Genomic DNA, 23,228 nt, shown 5'->3' with positions numbered 1-23,228 from the left:
AACTAAACCCATATCTCTCACCATGCACAAAACTCAACTCAAAATGGATTAAGGACCTCGGGATCAGACCAGAGACCCTGCAGATTATAGAAGAAAAAGTAGGTCCAGATCTTCAACATGTCGGCTTAGGACCAGACTTCCTTAACAGGACTCCCATAGCACAAGAAATAAAAGCAAGAATCAATAACTGGGATAGATTCAAACTAAAAAGCTTTCTCTCAGCAAAGGAAACTATCAGCAATGCGAAGAAAGAGCCTACAGAGTGGGAGAATATCTTTGCCAATCATACTTCAGATAGAGCACTAATCTCCAGAATTTATAAAGAACTCAAAAAACTCTACACCAAGAATACAAATAATCCAATCAACAAATGGGCTAAGGAAATGAACAGACACTTCACAGAAGAAGATCTACAAGCAATCAACAAACATGGAAAAATGTTCAACATCTCTAGTAATAAGAGAAATGCAAATCAAAACCACCCTAAGATTCCATCTCACCCCAATTAGAATGGCGATTATCAAGAATACAAGCAACAACAGGTGTTGGCGAGGATGTGGGGAGAAAGGTACACTCATACATTGCTGGTGGGGCTGCAAATTAGTGCAGCCACTCTGGAAAGCAGTGTGGAGATTCCTTAGAAAACTTGGAATGGACCCACCATTTGACCCAGCTATCCCACTCCTTGGCCTATACCCAAACGACTTAAAATCAGCATACTACAGAGATACAGCCACATCAATGTTCATAGCTGCTCAATTCACAATAGCCAGACTGTGGAACCAACCTAGATGTCCTTCAACTGATGAATGGATAAAGAAACTGTGGTATATATATACAATGGAATATTACTCAGCCATAAAGAATGATAAAATTATGGCATTTGCAGGCAAATGGATGAAATTGGAGGATATCATGATAAGTGAGATAAGCCAATCTCAAAAAGCCAAAGGACGAATGATATCGCTAATCAGTGGATGATGACACATAATGGGGGAGGGAAGGGTTAGTGTTAGGGTTAGAGTTAGGGTTAGGGAGGGGGGCAAGTATGAAGGAAGGAAGGACTGTATAGAGGAAAAAGAGGGGTGGGAGGGGTGGGGGGAAGGGAAAAAATAACAGAATGAATCAAACAACATTACTCTATGTAAGAAAAAAAAAAGAAAAAAAAAAGGACTATTTTAATGTTCCTCTTGAAGCCTGTTTAGAACCTAGAATTCTGTGAATAATATTGATACTTGCTGATTGCCTGATTAAATGATTCCACACTTATTTTTCTTCTTGTAAGATGTCATGAATTTTGACAGCTCACTTTATGAGTGGTCAGCACTCATTTCCAGTCATACTTTTTCTTAGCACCCAAAAAATGTAGAAGAGAATCACTGTATAAGAATCCAGGGATGGGAATGTTGGTAAAAACAGCAATATCTGCAGGGTTGAGGACCTAAAATTATAACTGTTTCAAGTATCCAACAGACCCTTGGTCTCCAGAGCACATGGTAGTGAGGAATTCTATAAGCTCCTGTGTGGTTGATGAGGTACAATGTACTGCAATGGTAGTGGGTAGTTTTTGTGTGAGTATGTCAAGGACATACTGAGAAGTCTTCAATAGTATCAAAAGTAGTCTATAAGTTTCATATGAGCTATAAATGAGTAGGACAAAATATGTTTGATGTAGGTATGTGTACACGTTTTCTGAAATTGTGTTTCTAATGTATCTTTTCCAAAAATCTATGTAATAACACAACTTTCTCATTAAAATCAGATAGTTTATAGAAATATTTTTGTTTTTAATACCATATCAGAAATAAATAAGTAAAATAAATCATGCAGTTATTTAGATGTATGACACATGGAATGAATATATGAAGGTATTGAGTAAAGTTAATAGTTAAGAATCTGATAGAAGTTAATGCTGTTATTTTCCCAGTGAAGTAAAATTATATAAACTCTGGAACCCTCTACTTTCTCATTTGTATCCTACGTGGCTACAAAGATGATAATTGAAAAAACCCTAACAAAGAACATTTACTTTAGTTAAAATAAATGTAAGAAATTTATCAAGTTTTAATCCTCATTTGATGTGCAGAGAGAGAGAAAGAGAGAGAGAAAGAAACCCAGAAGAATACCTAAAATTAACTGTACAGCTTTGAGATTAATTTGAAAAGGTAAAGATTACACCTAGATAAAAATTCTTCTATTTCTTTAGAAAAAAGGTAATAATTATTACCTATTAGTCAAGCAAAGCCAAAAATCCTGAGGGATCTCTTGTGTACCTTTGAGATTTAAAAGGAGGTGAGGTGGTGGGGGAAACCTGGAAGATGGTTGTTGCTAAAAAGGGACAGAACGGGAGACTGGTCAAACTGAAGAAAGAAGCAAGAGGCAAATGAAGAACAGAGGACTGAGAACTAAAACAGAAGGAAATTTTTCTAACTTGGAAGAAAGGGAGGTAGTTACAAGAGTGGGTGAGGTAGTGCTATTTCTACACACTCTGGTGATTATATGATGCAGGTTAATCCTTCCATTGTTACTTTTCTTTCTTTTTTCTTCTTTGAGACAGAGGTCTTACTTCATTGTCCAGGCTATCCTTGATTCCCTGGATTCAAGTGATCCTCCTACCTTAGCCTCCCAAGTAGCTGGGACTACAGTAATGTACCACCATGTCTGGCTCCCACCAAGGTAAACAAACCATTTGCTATGTTAACTAGAGATTTATATATTGTGATCTAGCAACTTTACCTCACAAAATCCTTATAGATAAGTTTTGTTGTTTCCAGGTATGGATTAAGTACATCTTCATACTGACAAAGGGATCCACCAAGGCAAAGATGTTTAAAAAGACAAAATAGGAATTCTTCTCTATCTGGTTGCCTGAATATTTCATATTTTTCTGAGTCTTCCACTAGCAAAACCTAAGAGGATAAAATTAATATTACTGTAATATAGCCCAGGGTTATAATTTTTAAGTTTTTAAACATCTCAATTTACATATTTAAAAATAATCTTATTTAATTTTTGGTGCTGGGGCTGAAATCCAGGGCTTCATTCATGCTAGGCAAGCACTCTACCACTGAGCTACACACCCCTGGTTCAATCTTAAAACTTACTTTAAGAACCAGTCCTGAGGCATTTGGAGAGAATATATTTGTGATCTGCACTTATTTTGCCTTCCATTTTTTCATTAGGTCCTAATATTGGATGAAAGGGATAAATCAAATTGTAAAATATAGCATCTAAGTCCTCCTTTATTCTAATTTTCATTTTTAGTAATTATTTTAGTGCTGTAATATTTTTGGTGTTAAGTCACTTCAAATCTTATTATAGGAAGTAAATGACAGCACAAATGGGAAAGTTTCTCTATTCCATAAGGTCTTTCACCTTTGTTTCTATCCAGAGGCTAAACACAAATGGTCATTTTCTATGCATTCTCACATTATTTGTTTGCTTTTTTAGATGAGTTCTTGCTATGATACCCAGGATGGTTTTGAACTTGAGGGTTCATGTGATTCTCTGGCCTTAGTCTCCTGAATATCTGGGATTAGTGTTTGTATCACTCTTTTCTTTATCCCAGCAGGTACTCCATTTTGAGTCTGTCAGGCACTGAAACCTCATATCCACTTTTTCTTTTCCTAGTCTCCTCTAATAAGATCACTTTTTACATATAATATCTGTACATTGACTCTTGATCTCCTGAGACTTTCCTACCACTTTCAGAAAACAGTTTGACTAGGCCTGACATTATTTGTTTTTTTTTTTTAATATCATTGAGCAATACAGAAAAATGATACATTTACCAATTGTAGGTGAAGAATGTAAGCTATAAGAAGGTGAAGAATGTAAGCTATAACAGATGTTTTAATGAATTTAACCTACTTTTAAAAAGGATGTGAAATACCTAACAATAAAACATGGATACAGCTGGGTGTGGTGGCATATGTCTTAGGAGGCTGAAGCCAGAGGATCATAAGTTTGAGGTGAACCTGGGCAACTCAGTAAGACCCTCTTTCACAGTAAAATAAAATAAAGAAGGCTGGAGATAAAGTTCAGTGGTAGATTACTTGCCTTGCACACCTGGAGCCCTTGGTTCAATACCCAGTACTGCATTAAAACAAACAAAACAATAAAAAATTCAAACATAAATACAATAGGACTAAAATAATGAAAGATAAAAAACTGTTTTAGAAAAAGAAACCCCAAAAACAGTGGGAAGAGAACTCTAGATGGATAAAGCTTTAAAAATTGTACATAACACTTAACACTATGATAAAATGAAATATGATGAATTATATAAGAATAACTAGTAGCAAGAATTACATTTAATTTAGAGAACTGATTAAGCTTATTAACAATCTCTAAGGAAAACTTTTCACAAGGTCATTGTATAAGAGGTATTTAAATAATAATAAACTCTATGGTGTGTCCATATAGTTTATTTATGACTTGATGAAAGCCAAGGTTATGTATAATAAAAGGTAGAGGGAAGTAGTCCATAGTTTGTTGGTCTCTGGGTGTGCTACATGCAACACTTGTACTTTTCCACTTCCTAACTTCCTCCCTTCTTTCTTTTCTGTAAAGAAATGATGTAATAATAAAGCTTGTGTTTATAGCTACTTGAAGATTTGAGTACTAGGGTGAACAAAGCAATTAGGAAGTTAACTCCCTGTCCCCCAAACTATATTCTGATGATTGAATCTAGGGAATGTTGGTAAAACATTGCCACTGAGCTATATTCCAAACTCCTTTTATTTCATTTTGAGACAAGGTCTCACTAAGTTGTCCAGGCTGGCTTAGACCTCAAGTCATCCTGTCTTGGCTTCCCAAATTGTTGGGATTTTAGGCATGTAATAAATAAATGAACATGAGCACTCTCATATACTGAGCTGATTAGACTGCATACCTTTAAAATATGACAACTAAAAAATTTTGGAATGAATATCAAACAACATTCTATGACTGTTCTCCCCTCCATTTATATACAGCTCTCTGGCTATACAGCACTCAGATGGCAGGTATGCAATGGTTAACAACTCAGCCTTCTAAGCCAGAGTGAGGAAGGAGTTTATTACTAGTACTTATATTACAGTGTGCAAATAGAATATTATAGCAACACAATGTGTATGTGTGTGTGGGACTTTTTAATTCAGGCTAAAACTGGAAATTATTAAAATTTTCAGCCAGAAAGTAAATAATTAAAAAATCTTCCCTGTTGCCACAGAGTGGCAAAGAACCTAAGCAAAATATGTAGGCAATTAGCAAGAAAATACTGAGTTGTAGCACTTTATGAATAGGGGTGCTTGCTATTTCTGGCAATAAATATGACAGACAGCAGGCAGTTTTGCAGAGTATTACATTGGAAAACAAATCTTCCTTTAAAAAGTTCATTGATGAGGCTCTTTCTGTAGAAGTGATGGTGAATTATCTGAAATTAGAGGTAATGATTTTATGCCAGGACATCACAATGGAAGCGGGGAGGAGAGCTGAGATTAGCAGTACTCAAAAGGAAGGAACCCAAACCACCCATTTCCTGAACGGTAATTTCCAATTCTTAGTAAGAGTAGAAATTAATGTCAGATCCCCATTACATAGTATTTATATTATCTCATATTAGATATAAGTATACTTCATTTCAAGAAGTTTATTTACTTCTTAAAGAGTTGTTTAGGTGTATTCTAGTATAGATTAATGTATAGATTGGCTGGGTGCCTCCCTTTTCCCTACAGACAAGATTTCTATGTCCAGAATTATAAATCACCAGCTTCCCTAGTTCATTCCTATCTAAATTTGTAACACATTAAATTTATACATTCTCCCTTTTTTCATTTTTTTAAAAATATTTTTTTAGTTGTCACCAGACTTTATTATTTATTTATTTATATGTGGTGCTGAGAATCAAACCCAGTGTCTCACACATGCTAGGCAAGTGTTCTACCAATGAGCTACAACCCAGCCCCTAGTTGTTGTTAATATTATCAAGTTTACTAAGTTCCAGGTATAGTGCTAAGCACTTTAAATATATTATCTCACAGAATTCTGACACTATGCCTATTTTACAGATGAAATGGAAGCTTAGAGAGATTAAATATCACAGTTATTAAGTGACAGCCTGGTTTGAACTGATGTCTAGGTTCAACAATTATAACACTATATATATTATATTTTATAGTGTTAATACATTTCACTTTAATAGCATTTCATACTCTCTAAAAAGTACATTTCAGTATTTCCTCAATTCATTTTTTTCAATGCTTTCAAGAAGAAAGCATCTGTGTTGCAGATTGAATGATTAGACTAAGGTTATTATTTTGTAAATAATAAATCAGGAATTAGATAAATACATGAATTGATTAGTGTAACTCTTACTAAAACACAATTTAATTTAGCTTATCAAATGGCTTTGTTGATCTTAGCAATAAGATAGAAAGTAGTTTTTACTCCATGATTTTTTAATTTTTAATTTTATTTTTTGGCAGTATTGGGGGTAGAACTCAGGGGCTTTCTTTTACTGAGCTACAGCCCTATCCTTTCCTATTTTTTATTTTGAGACAGGGTCTTGCTAAATTGTCAAGGTTGGCCTCAAACCTACAATCCTCCTGCCTGAGCCTCCTGAGTCTCCCAAGTCTCTGGAATTTCAGGTATGCACCATTGCATCCGGCACTCCAGGAATATTTTTGATATTTGTTTGATATGTCAAGAGTCACATACTGAAGAAAAACAGCCAATGATTAAATACGACAAGTTTCTCTATTTCTTCATTGTTGACATGTCCAGATAACTTTTTTTTTTAATGAGGAATTGTGCTGTGAGTTATAAAGTATTTAGCAGCATCCCTACTCATCAGATGTCAGTAGCATCCAGCAGAGAGCTACTGAAAAATATACAAATAAGTAAGCTGACAGTAAAAGTGCTATCTAAGAAGAAATATACTAATCTAATGATTATTACTGATCATATTAACAAGAAGTACTTTATGGGTTTTAAGCAAACAAAAGTTTTTGACATTTTGCATTTCTTGAAATAAAATTTCACTGTGAAATTTTAAAATTCTATACTTACTTTTCGTAACTCATCAGAAATGAGAAATGGATCACAAAAAGAATCTAAACACTTAACAATATGACCACTGTCTCGTACAATATCTTCATCATATAATCGATTAAAAAATGACATTGAAAGCTGTGTGCAAGGAACGTTTATAGCTTCAATTTTTTTCACTTCAGTTCCTGGAAAAAATATTTTAAAAAGAAATATACAAATTAATTAGTATTCTCAGTTCTAAAAAAAAATCACTGTGCAGAGACATAAGAAATAACCAAATATGACATATTTTGATATATACACTGCATGAAGATGTTTTGGTCAATGATGGCTGCATATAATATGGTGGTCCATAAGATTCTAATGGAGCTAAAAAATTCCTATTGCATAGTGATGTTGAAGCTGTCTTTAACATCATAGTGCAATGCATAATTCAAGTGTTTGTGGTGATGCTGGTGCAAGTGAACTACTACACTGCCAGTCATATAAAAGAATAAGATATACAATTATGTACAGTACATAATACTTGATAAAGTCAATACATGATTATGTTCTAGTTTACATATTTACTATACTTTCTATCATTATTTTAGAGTGTATGCCTTCTACTTTTTTTTTTAATATTTTTTAAGATGTCGATAGACCTTTATTTTATTCATTTATTTATATGTGGTGCTAAGAATCGAACCCAGTGCCTTACACATTCTAGGCAAGCGCTTTACCACTGAGCCATAACTCCAGCCCCCTTCTACTTATTAAAAAAAAAAAAGTTACCATAAAATATGCTGTGTTAAGCCAGATGTAGCTTCATACATCTCATGTTTATTGCATCTCTTGATTATAGCAAGAGGCCACATTGAGTAACTGACCCATACCATCTTGGTTAGTGTAAATATACTTTTATGCTGTTCATATAACTAGTGATGAATTTCTCAGAATATATTTCATTGTCTAACAACATACAGCTGTATTTAAAAGACATATTAGTTTGGGGATTTTATTAAATTCTTATTTTGCAGTTTATTTGTTTTTATTTAATTATTAAAACTTTGTAACAAAATTTTACCATTTCAGAACTAGTGGAAATAAATTAGAGAATACTTGAAAACTCAACACATTTTTTATGTGGCATAGGGTTCTTATACTACTTTAAGTGCATATATCAGAACTGCCTATAAAAGCAGAGTAACTGCTGGGCATGGTGGCACATGCCTGTAATCCCAGCAGCTCAGGATGCTAAGGCAGGAGGATCACAAATTTGAGGCTAGCTTCAGCAACTTAGAGAGACCCTTTCTCAAAATAAAAAATAAAAAGGGCTGGAAATATGCTCAGTGGTTAAGAGACCCTGGGTTTAATCTCTGGTACAAACCACCCCCAAACCACAAAACAACAAAAAATCCCCCACAAAAAAACAAAAACAAAAAGCAAAGGAACTTCTTTATGTGATTTTAGATTTGCATCATGCTCAATGTTTTATAATCCATACCACAAAATTTTAATTAATGGGTCTTGAAAACATTTTCTCTTCATTTAAAATTTTCTCTTTTGTGATCTCATTTATAGTGCTTATTACAAAAAAGTTTCCAAGTCAGAGTAAATTACAAAGCAGACCTTAGTTAAATTATCACAAGTTCAGAATTATAGAAATTTGAAAATAATGGCATTTTGTCTATTTTTCTTTCGTAGTTTTGGTTTTTCTCCTTTCTACCTCTTCCCCTATCCCACACTTATTTCCTGAATGTACTTTCAGGAATGTTTCTTCAGTTACTAAAGGTTCTATTAAATTATAGAAAGGCATAGATTAAAATGAGTATTTTTATGGTTATAGCAAATAATTATTCCCCTCTCTTTTATGTACAAACATACACATTAACTCAGATATAAGAGGATTGTGTTCTTTTGTTCAAAGTTCTAAGGAGCTTATAGACCTAGGTGTGGTGGCCCTTGGTATATCCTCTTCCTGGATACATTCCTTAAACCTCTGACCTGAGAAGTAGCTTGTGCTTAAGAAGAGTAATTAATACTGGCAGTTGTTTGCACTTCCTATTTTGGCTGTCCACCTAGAGTCATGCTAGGACCTGTTGCTGTAGGTTATGAACCCTGAACTGGGCTAGTGTAGAGACAAGAAGGATGCCTGAAGCCAGGAACTATGTATACCTCAGTAATTTCAAAAGCTGTGTTGCTAAGAGAAGCTCCTTTTGTTTCAGAGGCAAAATCCTCTTGAGGATTAGATAAATTTAAAAGGAGAACATAGAAAATGATAGATTAGTTCTGAGTATTGTTGAAAGATCAAAGACAAGAGCAGTATATGGTAGGTCAGTTTCAAAAGATTGGGTGGTGGCCACAGGATGAGGGGCCTATGACACTGGGACACATGCCATTTTAATAAATCTACCCCAGCTCTGATTTGGGGAGTAGCAGGAGGGTTTGGTTGGTGAGAAATGGTAATTAAATTCAAATCACTTAACCTCAGGCATGAAAATAACATTTGCTATGAACTGAATTATATTCCTTCAAAATTTACATGTTGATCCTCATGATCCTCATGATTTACATGTTGATCCTCAGATAGAGCATTAATATTCAGGACATTGATATTCAGAACATTAATATTCAGAACTCAAAAAACTTAACACAAAAAATCAAATAACCCAATCAATAAATGGGCAAAAAAACTAAACAGACACTTCTTAAAAGAAGAAATACAATGGTCAACAAATACATGAAAAAAATGTTCAACATCTCTAGCAATTAGAGATATGCAACTCAAAATGCTGTTGAGATTTCATCTCACTCTAGTCAGAATGACAATAATAAATGTCGGTGAGGATGTGAGGAAAAAGAGATTCTCATATATTGTCAGTGGGACTGCAAATTAGCTCAACTACTCTGGAAAGCAGTATGGAGATTCCTTAAAAAACTAGGAATGAAACCCCCATATGACTTAGCTATCCCTGTCCTCATTAAAATCAGCATACTACAGTGACACTGTATTTACAAGATAATAACCTGAGGCAAATCCGATAAACATGGAAGTGACAGATAAGAGAGAGTATAGGGGATCAAGGTCTTAAATTTAGGAGCCTGGATGTGAATCTCAACTATATCCAGTCAGTATATAAAACTGCACAGATTACTTAACTTTGGCTCTCACTCATTTGTAAATTACAGATGTATAATGGTATCTCTCTCTGTGTTAAAAGAAGTAATGTGTATGATGCCATTAGCATCTGTTATATGTTATCTTAAAAAAGCCAAGTAGTCTAAACCATGGGACTATATTGCTGAGATGAAGGAGCACAAATAACAGGCAATGTGGGCAGTGCAGCTGGTAGTAAAGGAGGGTCCATCATCACAATCTAGAATTGGTTCACCTGCTAGAATAATACCTCTTATTTCAAAACATTCTTTTTTTTTTTTTTTTTTTTTTGCATATAAAGGCCTCCAGAGGAAAACTGGAGGGAAGATGGCCAATACAAAAGGAAAAGAACAAGAAAAGTTAAAGATTATAAAAAAACAAGCTAATGGAAGAGGACTAGCAATCTACCAGAATTGCTTCTGAAATGGAATGCTACTCTTCTGTCCTATTTTTCAGAGTACTTCTAATTGATCCTGTTAGGCACATGTGGAATTTTAGAACTTATCTTTTTGCAATGCCTTGTTAAAAAATTAGAAAAAGTTGGTACTGTTTTGTGAAGTGTATACTAATATAGGGGAAGGCTGAACACTTACTTTAGTAAACCTCATTTTTTTCAAATGAATTGACTGAAGTTACTATGTTTCATAAACCCTGTGACACATGGCTCTGATTATTCCCTTCTGAAAAATTTAAAGCATTAAATATACTTGCTTAGATATTCAGTTCAATTTTGTAAGTAGTCTAAAGATCGTTCTGTACCAGTTTTCTGCTCTATAAATTTTGCAGTAATCTTTAGCCAAAGCAATAAAATTTGACCTGCTAAATCTAACATCATGAACAATTTGTAATCTTCTTCTTAAAATAATACTTTAAGAAAAATTACTTTTGTGTGACCACTACTAGAATTTCATGAAAATGCAGTAGAATAATTTACCAGAAGTCCCCCATCCCAAAACAAAACAACTAATTTAAAATCAGTTTGCATATTCTTGAGCACAATCACAATGCCAGATTCTCCTAAATGTAATGATGCTTTTACTTCAAACTTAAATTTAAAATGTAGCATTCAAAATAAGCCAAACTCAGAAAGCTAACAGTTGTATGTTTTCTCTCATATGTGGATGCTAGAGAGGAAAAAGGGAAAAGAAAGGTGGGGATGGGGATCTCATGAAAATTGAAGGGAGACTGACAGAGAAGAAAGGGAACAGGGTGAGAGAGGAGGGAAGGGACAGGGGAAATATTGGGGAATGACACTGGCCAAATTATGCTGTTAAATTGTGTGCATGTACAAATGTGTAACACAAATCCCACCATTAAGTACAACTATAATGCACCAATAAAAATATGAAAAAAAAAATTTAAATGATTAAAAAGACAAAATAACTAGAAGAGATTTTGAATGTCTTTGTCACAAAGAAATGGTAAGTATTTGAGGTGATGGGTATGCTAATTACCTTGATTTGATCATCATATAATGTATAAATGTATACATTGATTTATTCCATAAATATAATTGTGTCAATTAAAAATAAAAAACTTTAAAAAACATAAGAATCAAGAAACTATAGTGTTCATTTTTTGTTTCCAAAACAAAATTAACTCTGATTTCTTTCTTGACCTGTGTTATTTAAGAGATTTAAATGAGTGTTGTTAAGTAGTTAAATGTTTGGGTAACTTTCTTTAAATTTCATAGTTGTATTTTAATGTATCATGAAAATATTATCGATATAAAGTTATTTTGAGATTTTAAGACACTTCTCCATGACTTAATATATTATTTTTTAAAAATGTTCTATGGTAGCTGATTCCTCTTCAGATATTCATGCCCCCACCACAATTGAGATTTTTGCATAAGCATCCCCATATTAGGAGAAACTTTCTTGATCCTTTCCCTCTGGGTAGAATTGACCCCTCCCCACCTCCTGCTCCCATTTCTATAGTAGAACATGTAATACATTATTACACACACATTTACTTTAACAATTCGACAAGTACCCTGAATACAGGTTTTCTCTTACCCACATTAATGTTTCCTGCATCTAGCAGAGTACATAGGAGGTACACAATACTTTTTAAAAATAGATACTTTTTAAAGTTAATAAAAAGAAAAATTACTCTTAGGTGCTCAGCCAGGACAATATCAGTAGATTACTGGAGAGAGATGCAGGGCAGGTCTGGCACAACCAGTCAAACTTGATTTTTTTTTTTGTACCAGGGATTGAACCCAGGGGTGCTCTACTACTGAGCTATATCTCCAGCCCTTTTTATTTTATATTTTGAGACAGGTTCTTGCTAAGTTGCTTAGGATCTCACTAAGTTGCTGAGGCTGGCTTTGAAGATCCTTCTGCCTCAGGTTGGGGTTGTGGCTCAGTGATAGAGTGCCTGCCTAGCATGTGTGAGGCCCTGAGTTCGATGCTCAGCACCACATAAAAATAAATAAAATAAAGCTATTGTGTCCACTTACAACTAAAAAAAAATTTTTGAAAAAACGATCCTTCTGCCTCAGTCTCACAAATTGCTGGGATTACAAGAGTATATCACTGCGTCCAGCTCAAACTTGATCTTGATGTTATCAAACAGATGAGTTACCATTCTCAATTTGTATTTAATTCACTTCTTTATTTACTTACTTATTTATGATACTGGGGATTGACCCAGAGGTACTCCACCAAGAGCCACAAACTCAGCCCTTTTTATTTTTTATTTAGAGACAGGGTCTTGCTAAATTGCTGAACTTGCACTCCTCCTACCTCAGCCTCCCAAGTAGCTGGGATTACAGGGGTGTACCACCAGACTCAGCTCACAATTTGTATTCTAATAATGAAAATTTGGGGGGCAAAATTTTGTTATAATAGCAAAACGGTCACGTGGAAAGATGAAATTTTATTTACCTAATGTAATCCATTGTCCAGAAGAATCTGAAAGTAACTGCAAATTTGGAATAACATTTGGGTCTTTGAAAAAAGCCTAAAATATAAGTTGGAGAAGAACATGTTAGATACTTTATTATAAATCATAATAAAATCAACTTCTAAAATTACTTAAGTAAAGCTAAACTAGAAAGGACACTTTCGTATTGGGAAAGTTTATTACATTCAAATTGGAACAGCATGAACAACAATGTGTATCCAAGTACAGATAAATTTTGTGACTTAATAAAAAGAAATTGGTTTTCAGTAAAAATTTAGAGAATATATACTGTCTTATTTTCTGAATTAATCTTCTTAATAGCCACTCATGTACTGGATCTAAATCTAAAACTAACCACCAATCTAATTCTATCCAAGGAGTGCATAGCAAAGTGACAGGTTTGACTTGCTATAAATGAAAACTTTCTATGTGACAAAAGGTAATGTAACAGTCAATCAAAAATTTAAGTTCCAAGTACTAGTAGGTGACTTTGATTGAAAAGGCAGAAGAAAAATGAAAAGCATCTCAGGCCATCTACAAAACTTTAGGCTTCAGGTCACACTCTGGGAATGATCCAAAATCACATGCAGAATTGCCCGGATAAGGAAACTGCTAACGTTGCTACAGCAGCCCTATTAAGCACTAGGGAAAGCTGTTACCACTTCTATTTCCTACATAAGTACTATGTAAGTCTAACTCTGCTTATTTCCAATATCAGGTGTATTTATGGTGGTTTGGCCAAAGACACTATAACCACTTATTTCTAACCAAGCCACTGCTGTGCCAGGACTACCCAGCCTAAAAGATGGATGCCTCTGCCACTGCCTTTGTCAGTGAAATGAATGCAGAGTGCATCTTAAGTTGTTCATTTCAAAATCACAGTCGTGAAATGATCAGTCTGGTTGGTAACCTAGGTACCATGCTTAATGTTCATCTCCCCAATCCTCCTTTCCCGTGCTGGAGATGAAACTCAAGGTATCACACATGCCAAGTACTCACTCTATCACTGAACTATGTACCTAACCCAGGTCTTGTGTTCTAAATGTAAGGGAGATCCTTGCATTTCTTTTGGTGGGGGCAGTTCCACTTGGATTTCCAAAAAACAAAGGGTAGAAATTACCCCAAGTCACATGGGTGTTCAAAAAGTGCTGGGCAGCCAGAAAATATGTCAGTGATGAGCAATTAATTAATCAAAAACTGAGAGAAAATATTTGCAACAAATATGATAACAAAGAAGGGGAGCTGATTCTCAATGGTTAAAAAAAGCTCAAAATTTACAAGAAAAATTGACAACCTGATTTAAAGCTGGTCAAAGATAAGAAACAGGTGTGTAAAAAATGCAAACAGTTAATAATTATGAAAAGATGCCCAACTTCAGGAGCAGTAAAAAAAATGAAATCAGAAACCAGAGGATAATATTTTAACTCCACCATATTGCCCAAAAAAAGACTGGTTAACTTTTTTTTTTCCCCCAGTGCTGGGGACTGAACCTTGGGCCTTGTGCATGCTGGGCAAGTTCTCAACCTCTGAGTCATATCCCCAGTCCTGAGACTGGTAACTTTTGGCAAGAGTAGCAGAAAATATGCATTCTCATAAACTGCTTAAGTGTAAATCTTTATAACCTTTTGGGAAAATAATGTTATTATCTTGAACAATAAAAATATGAATAAATTATGATCCTGCAAACTCTACTCTTGGGTTTTGAAACTACCAGCTGGTAGTATTTATGTATAAATCTTTTTTTCTGAAGTATTATTTGTAGTGTCAAAATCTGGAAACAACTTCAATGTCCATCGATAGAAGCATGGGTGAATAAAATATACCAGGCAGAATTCAGCTACTGGAAAAAAGCACTAAAACAGAATGTAAGCTCCCTAAGTAGTAGGACTTGCTTTTCTTATTCATTGCTGGATCTGTGGCACTTAGAATGGTCTGACATACAGTAGTTACTCAATAAACTTTTCCTGAATGGTGATTATTGACTTTGAAGGAAAAAACATAAATATTTAAAATCCCCCAAATAATAAGAGGTAGTTAAGAGCAATGTATATGATAAAGCCTTTACACATCTATATGCAAATAAAGAAAAATACGGAAGAATATATCAAAACTTTTAGAGAGGTGGTTATAGGCTTATGGAAGAAGGTTAAGGGGAGGGGGTAATTTTAGATTGGGATAGAGAAAGATGATTTTTTTCCTATAAATGTTTCTTTATTGTTTAAGTTGTTACAAAAGTTACAATAAATATTTCCCTATTTTCAACATCCCCTTCAAGCAATCGTTTTTCTTCAATAGCTTTTTTTAATAAAAATATTTTTAGCTGCAGATGGACACAGTACCTTTATTTTTTTATGCAGTGCCAAGAATCTCTGAACCCAGTGCCTCATATATGCCAGGCAAGCATTATACCACTAAGCCACAATTCCAGCCCCTTAAATAGCTTCTTCTTTTTTTTTTGCGGTGCTGGGGATTGAACCCAGGACACTCTACCAACTGAACTACATCCCCAGCCCAACCTAAATAGCTTCTTGAAGGAGCAATCTAAGCTGTCTTACTTTTCTATCAACTACTTATTCCTCTTATCTTGCTCCTGATTTCCTTCATTTAAATTAAAAGTACCCTTGACTTCCTAATTCCAAAATTCAATGGATATAAAGCCTGCTCTCATGGAGTTTATAGTCAAAAAAAAGAAGATAGTAATATTCCCTGAGTATTACACAGGAGTGCTATCCATATACATAGTAGGCAGTCCTAATCTAAGGGTGTTGGAAAGAAAGATTGGCCAAAAAAACATTTAGGTTTAGAACTGAAAGGTGAAGAGGAGTTAGCTGGGAAAGAGGTATTCTGGTAAATGTTTTACAACTGACATCCCTTCCTCTTCCTAAAGTCCTGATTTGTAACATTAGCCAATTTTCATTGTGGATTTCAAGCTGCCAACAGTTTAACAATCAGCAAACAAAGATTACTAAAAATTTTGCAATCTAGCTCTCCTGAGCTGGTTCCAGCATGCTACTAGAAAGACCATATTTTAAGGTGGGGAAAATGTCAAGTTTAAAGGCTCTAAAGTAAGAAAGTATGGGACATTCCATTTGAGGAAAATGAAGAGGTTTAGTGTAGCCATAATAGGGGCAGCAAAGGTCAGATGAGAGCAGGAGTTAAACAGAACCTTGTAGTCAAGTGAAGAATTTTAATCTTGACCTAAAAACAATCTAAATCTTGGTCAAAATTTTGATCTAAAGGCAGGGGGAAGATACAAAAAAATTGCAATCATAGGAAAGAGTGATTAAATCATATTTTTAAAAGTTCATTATAGTTTCAATATGGAGAATGAATTGAAGGGCTGTTAAGGGACTGTTCAGGAGTGAGATTACTGCTGGTAGAAGCATTGATGTTCACAGTAGTCAAGGTGCTAGCTAGTGAGAAGTGGATGGATTCCATATTAGGGGGAAGGAGGAAGAGAGAGAAAACAAAGAGTCTTGAGATAATTTTGTGAAAAATTAGAATGAATGCCATGCTATCAGGAAGACAATGATGAGCAGTCAGGCACAGTGTTGCAGGGCCAGTAATCCCCTACTTGGGAAGCTGAGGTAGAAGGATCACAAGTTTGAGGCCAGCCTGGGGAATTTAGGGAGAACCTGTCTAAAAATAAAAATGGTGTGGGTATAGTTCAGTGGTAGAATATATATCTAGCATGTGTGAGGACCTGGGTTCAATCCCCAGTACCATTAGGGAGAAAAGGAGAGAAAGGCAGAGAGAAGGAATAAGGAGAGAGAGGGGGTGGGGGGAGAAGGGGAGAGAGGGAGAAAGAGAATATGATGAAGAGAGTCAGGTATGTGAGGTGAGAATTATTTATGCCTACATGAAGCTAAGCAAGACAACGTTTCTATTCTCATGGAATTTACATTCTACTGATGGGGAGTAAAAAATAAACATATTAAAAAAAAAAAAAAAGGGCAAAAGAAAAAAAAAAGGCCAACATACCGTAATTCCAACAACCCATGAGGTTGAGGCAGGAGGATCACAAGTTCAAGGCACCCTTAGCAACTTAGCAAGATCCCACTCAAAAATAAATAAATAAAAAGATTTGGGATATAGGTCAATGGTAAAGTACCCCTGGGTTCAATCCTCAGTACTAACATTTTTTTGAAATTAAAAAAAAAAAAAGAATGTATTATATGTGCTTATTTTAAAAAAATCCTTAAAATTATTCCTTAAAAAGTATCACTTTTTGAAGTCTTTCAAATTAAAAAGTATTTGTTCAACTATTTTAATTTATATAATAGTACTTTTGCAGAAGACGTACAGCTGAAATTAACCTCAATAATCATTGATTTTGAATACTTTATAGGCCTTCTCAAAGAACTATTTTAAAAGAGGGAAATCTAATTCAGATTTGATAATCATTCCTGGGAGTTACTAATTTAAGACCACATTTTAGATGTGATAAATTGAATAAGACCAACTGCTCTGTAAGAAGTCAACCTAGAGGCAATGTAAATAAATTTTTATAAAGTCCCCTTAAAAAAAGCAATGCAAGTTTTGTTAATGAGATTACAATTATGCATCTAAAAATGATTTTGAAAAAATATTCTTCTAATATGTGTAAATGGTATTTTTTTGAGGGGGAGGGTACTGGGGATTGAACTCGGGGACACTTGACCACTGAGCCACATCCCAGCCCTGTCTTGTATTTTATTTAGAGACAGGGTCTCACTGAGTTGCTTAGCACTTCACTTTTGCTGAGGCTGGCTTTGAACTTGCAATCCTCCTGTCTGAGCCTCCTGAGCCGCTGGGATTACAGGTGTGCGCCACTGCGCCCCGCAGGTATTTTTGATGTTACAGAATTTCCAGTGAGGCATTAGAAAGGATTCTCTATATGGTAACTTCCAGAGAATTGATGAAATTTGGAAAAATATTAGATGATTTGGAAATGAGTAACAATAAAGAAAAATAAGGAATAAAGAAATTAATAACAAAGATATCAATGTTAATGCATTTTAAATAAATTTGTTTCAGAACATGTAATGTAGATAGATATTTGATTACATTACCTATCTGGCTGGTTTCTAATCCAATATCAATTCTCTTTTCCGTAAGGAATTCTGATTTTATTTGGATAGAAATGTACTCAGTTATATCTGTGTTTCTTTGCCTCCCTGGGATTTGGTCACTACCTAAGTCATGATATGTAAGCACAAGTGTTGTGCAGCCATTTTGGAAAGCTCTGCAAATTAAAAGGCTTCTTTGCCAGTTGATATGCAAAATTCCCCTCATAATATCTAGTACAATAGGAAGGATACCAATGTTATATATTGAGGCTACAGTTCTCGCGAGACCCCAAATTAGACGTTGTATTCAACTGTCTAGAAAACTGCCAATTGGATGCACCTCTTGTTGAGCATGCCTAACACTAAACTTAAAGTTTTAAATTTATTCTTCTATATTTTCTATGCATTTAATAGCATCAGTGAGCTTCTCCAGCCACAAGAAAGAAACTTGGGATTCATCCTATATGTTCCTCTTTCCCTTACTCACAAGAACTTATTAGTCCTTAAGCCCCTTTCTCCTGAACAGCTCACCTGACCATTCAAGTATTAGTCTTAACTCAGGACATTACCACACATTGATCTGGAGGACAATGGTTCATTTTGTTTCCCTCTTTGTCTATTCTTCTGTACAGATTAGGAATTGAAGAGATGTTTGCTAGATAAATGTTTTGTTCCTTGAGTCCATTTACTGCCTTACAAATGAACTTGAAACATAAGCTGAAAGGGAAAATTCAAAATTTGAAAGTCCAGTTTAAGCAATACTTTTGGTTCACTTACAAGTCTGGGCAGTAGAAGAATATGGAATTTGAAATAAAAATCCCTTTGCTGGGCATTCTTGCACAAATTACTTAACGTTTCTGACTCGTAGTTTTCTCAGTCATATTGTTGTAAAGATTAGTGATAAATGTGTTAAAAATGATGGAAGATAAATCTGGTACACAGGCATCACTATTGCTATATAAAAATACTCTGTAATGTATGAGTGACAAATGTTCATAACAATAATAGCACAATGTGCCAGGCATTTTGCTAAACACGTCAAATACTGTTTCATTTAATCGTCAATCATATTATTCAATATTATTTCTATATTCAAAATACTTATTAAACACTTACTACACATGAAGCACTATGACTATTTTGCAGAAAGGCAAATGGAGGTTTTTCAAGGAAGGTTATTAAGTAATTTGCCCAATGTCACATAGCTTATGAGTGGCAGAGTTGGAATTTGAACCCAGTCAGCTAATTAAAAGACCAAATCAAGGAAGATTCAAGTTTTATAGAGCCTTGGGTTTAAATAATTTTAAGAGCTCTAAAAATACAAAAACCATTTTATTTTTGGAATATTTTAAAAAAGTTTAACCATGAACACACTGCTAGAGTCTCTCAGAATATTTCAAGTGAAGAGGTTGGTCAACGAGGGATCCTAAAGAGTCACACAGGACTGCACAGGCCTATAGTCCTAGGTACAAGGGAGGCTGAGATAGGAGAAGCACGAGCGCCCAGGAATTTGAGGCCAGCCTAGGCAAACCAGTAAGACCCTGTTTAGGGGGTCGAAAAAAAAAAAGCATTAGCTTCAGGGTATATTCCCTGTGGGTATACTCTTAGACACAGTGTTTTACTTTCATCCAAGTTATATGAATAAAAGTGACTATATATTTGTTTGAATTGAAATCTAGGCATAACACTGCCCACTTCATAGGAATAAAAATAAGGATAAACAAACATGAAGAATTTTGAAATTAGAAAAAAATTGCCTGGAATTATGGAAATATGTTGCATTTTATGGGTGAATCTGTTGAAGAACTCAATTAAACAACCAAAAAAAATTATTCTATACCTTCTTCAACAAAATTTTCCCTGACATCAAAGCCCTTTTGTTGGGTGATATTTTTCTATGGGTCAAGGACATCTTCTATGCCCTCTATCAATACAATTATTTGATTTGTTACAGAAATTTTTTTAATTACATTTCTAGTTTCCCAAACTGTATATGCCTTTTAATCTGGGATCAGGTCTACCTTTTTATCACACAGTAAGTATTAAACAAACTATATATATATATACACACACCAGGGGAGCTATACTACTGAGCTACATCCCCAAACTTTTAAATCTTTTGTTATTTTTGAGATAAGGTCTTGCTAAGTTGCTGAGGCTGGCCTTGAACCTGTGACCTTCCTGCCTCAGTCTCCCAAATCACAGGTGTGCACCATTACCTCAGGCTCAACAAATTTTTTTTTTCATATTTTTTATTGGTGCATGATAGCTGTACATAGTGGTGTAATTTCAATATTTCTTGGATAAATGAGTCAAATAAATTTCTATAGCACTTTTAAATTCAGGAATTAAAATTCTGATCTTTTTCTAAAAAAAAAAAACAACCAAAAAACAAAGTTGAGTGCCAATAGTGGTTTAATTGAAAACTATAAAAAGCTATAAAAGCCTAACTATGAATATTTAAGAAATATCATTAATAGTAGCATTATATTATAATGGCATTAAAACACTATCTTAGGGAAAGGGAAATAGGCAACCGATTTACCCTGTTAGGGTAAATGTTTGTCCTTCCTGAAACTTCAGAAAGAGTTGGAAATAGGGTTGTTGCAGATATTATTAGTCAAGATAAGATTATACTAGAGTAGGGTGGGCTCTTAACACAGTATGACTGGTGTTCTTAGAAGAGAGGAGACACTGACACAAGAGGGGAGGGCATGTGACTTTGACATAAGTGGAGTTTAAAGGCTGTGTTGTAAACCAGAGAATGCTAGTACTAGGATTACTAGTACCACCAGAAGCTAGGAAGAGGCAAGGAAGCACTCCTGTAGAGGTTTCAGAAGAACAATAATTCTATCATGCCTTGATCTCTGACTTCTAGCCTCTAGAACTGGGAGACAATCTGACCTAATGTTCCCTTTTGTTCACTATACTTAAAACACAGTAGGAAATGATTTGATTTTGTTTGTTGGCAGTCTTGCCAAGAGTTCATAAGAACCCTAAAAGTTGGGCCTTGGTCCTCCTTGTATCCCAGCACTTGAGGAAATTCCTAGCACATGGCAGGCCCTTAGAAAGTGTGTGATCAAGTGAATAAACTATGCCAACTATAAACGACTTAAAGTTGTTTAAAAGACATGTACAGTAAAGAATAGGGTAATTTCACAAACCCTACCAATATTTTCCAATTGACTGAGGAGTGGAAAAAAAGATTGAAATTATGGGACTAAATTTTAACAAGAACATCAGAACTTATATAGTTTGCAGTTTTTTTTTGCTTGTTTGTTTTTGGTACTGAGGATTGAACCCAAGGGTTTTACCACTGAGCTCCATCCCCAGCCCTTGTTGCTGGCTTGTATTTATAGTCCTAGCTATTTGAGAGGTTGAAGTGGGAGGCCAGCCTAGGCAACATAGACAACCACCTCAGGAGAAAAAAAATGATGGTAAAGGGCTGAGGATGTGGCTCTGTGGTACAGCATTTGCCTGGCATGGCAACACCCTGGGTTGGATCCACAGTACCACAAAAAATGAAAACAAAACAAAACAAAACAAAACAAAAAACAAACAAAAAAAAAACCCCACAAAAATAGATGTATAATCAAAGTAGTCACCTCTAGCTAAAAGCTTATTCCAGTCACCATGCTGTTGCTCAAAACTTTTTTGGGGAAATTCCTCATTTGGAACTGCTGTTAGGGCCTGAAACCTAGTTCTCAGGGTGGTTATGAGCAAAAGTAATTCGGAGCTAAGCCTAGTAAAAAGTCAATGATAAAACTGAGTAAAAACATTAAAAATGAGGTGTGCCTATTAAAAAACAAATTTTCCAGAATTGGAAAGTTCTTTCAGGCAGGATACTGAAGATAGGAAAAGATTAAGTTAAATGAAAAATAAATTTATGATAGTGGGAAATGTAAAAATCCCTCTAAAAAATGTCATTGGCACCTTTTATTACTCCCCAACTCCAAGAAATGACGTCACTAAGGAATGGCGTGTTCACAAGAATCCATGCTGACGTGCGGTAAGTTAAAATTCAGCACAGACCCAAGAACTCTCCCAACCCCATACCAACCATAACGAAATCATCCTTCCGATAGGCTTGAAAGGTCTGGTCAAACCCGAACGCCTGAGCCTTGATTCTGCCCAGCATGGACCTGGAGCAGAAGGGGGAAAAAGAGTGAGCTTGGAACTGGCATTCTCTCAGAGCGCAAAATACACCGGTCCTACCCACGGTATCCGCCCTCCCTTGGGTTACAGCTGCTTCTGAGTTTCTTTCACTCAGAAGGGAGCCGACCCGGCATAGGCATCCTCGACGCCGGCCCGCGTCCAGCCCGCGCCTCCTCCACAGCCGCGAAGGCCAGGGAGCTCTTTTCTCCTTGTTCCTCGGTCCCTCACCACTGGCGGAGCCGGCTGGTGGTATCTGGGGAGCTCAGAGATGGGAAGGTTTTCTGAGGCAGGAACCTGAAGTAGTAGCCGCCTAAGTCCCCCGGTTCCCCAGCCGCCATCGTGCTCGTGGCTGCGTGAAAGGGGCCGTTTCCATAGAGACGCGGCGGCCGTCGGGGCGGGGCTACGACGCAGGGGCGGGGCCACGAGTCTACCCGGAGCGGAGGCGAGTCCGCCGTCGGGGCCTAGAGAGGAGGAAGAGCGTCTCGGTTTTCCAAGAAGTCTACCGCAGGCTTGCGATCCGCACCCTTCTTCGACCCCAGATGTAGCGGTTGTGGGAACTGGGGGTCGAGGATAGCGGAACACTGCCGATAGATGTTTGTTGACATTAACTCTTAATAGTAATGACTCAGCATGGGTTAATGCCCCTGTCTCAAACATTACAATCTCAGATTTACAATTATCCAAGTTTGATGACTCAAAGTTTCTGAAAAAAAAAAAAAAAGTTTTTCAGAATCCATTAGATTTATCTATTTTGGAAGACATGTGTCTGTGTGACTACTGGGAAATTACTGTTTTTTACTACCTCGCTCTTTTTTTTCTTTAAAAATTACATCTGAAAGGCTAAAATGTGTTTCTGTATATGCACTGCACTACAACATCCTGATTAATAAGAATCACGTATTTGTTTTCTATTGAAATTGACTTGTATAGTGCTTGTTTGTTGT

The 23,228-nt window shown here is 35.5% G+C and overlaps 1 protein-coding gene across 3 annotated transcripts in view; it reads right to left on the bottom strand.

The window, feature by feature from the left end:
* Positions 1-22,662, bottom strand: part of CFAP300 (cilia and flagella associated protein 300) — a 29,905-nt gene extending 7,243 nt beyond the window's left edge. The window contains exons 1-6 of one of the 3 annotated variants that reach the window (XM_079102011.1): positions 22,513-22,662; positions 22,190-22,271; positions 13,063-13,138; positions 7,051-7,217; positions 4,060-4,095; positions 2,737-2,909 (exon numbers count right to left, since the gene is read on the bottom strand). In XM_079102011.1, coding sequence (XP_078958137.1) covers positions 2,737-2,909; positions 4,060-4,095; positions 7,051-7,217; positions 13,063-13,138; positions 22,190-22,271; positions 22,513-22,622 — 644 coding nt within the window. In that variant the 5' untranslated portion in view covers positions 22,623-22,662. The remainder of the gene's footprint in view (positions 1-2,736; positions 2,910-4,059; positions 4,096-7,050; positions 7,218-13,062; positions 13,139-22,189; positions 22,272-22,512) is intronic. The other 2 variants (XM_079102013.1, XM_079102012.1) reach the window with 2 other exon arrangements.
* Positions 22,663-23,228: the final 566 nt, after the last annotated feature.

Source organism: Sciurus vulgaris, assembly GCF_902686455.1.
Source record: "Sciurus vulgaris genome assembly, chromosome: 11".
NCBI classification, from domain to species: domain Eukaryota; kingdom Metazoa; phylum Chordata; class Mammalia; order Rodentia; family Sciuridae; genus Sciurus; species Sciurus vulgaris.
The sequence above is the reverse complement of the archived record's forward strand: the minus strand, read 5'-3'. Positions and strand labels throughout refer to the sequence as shown.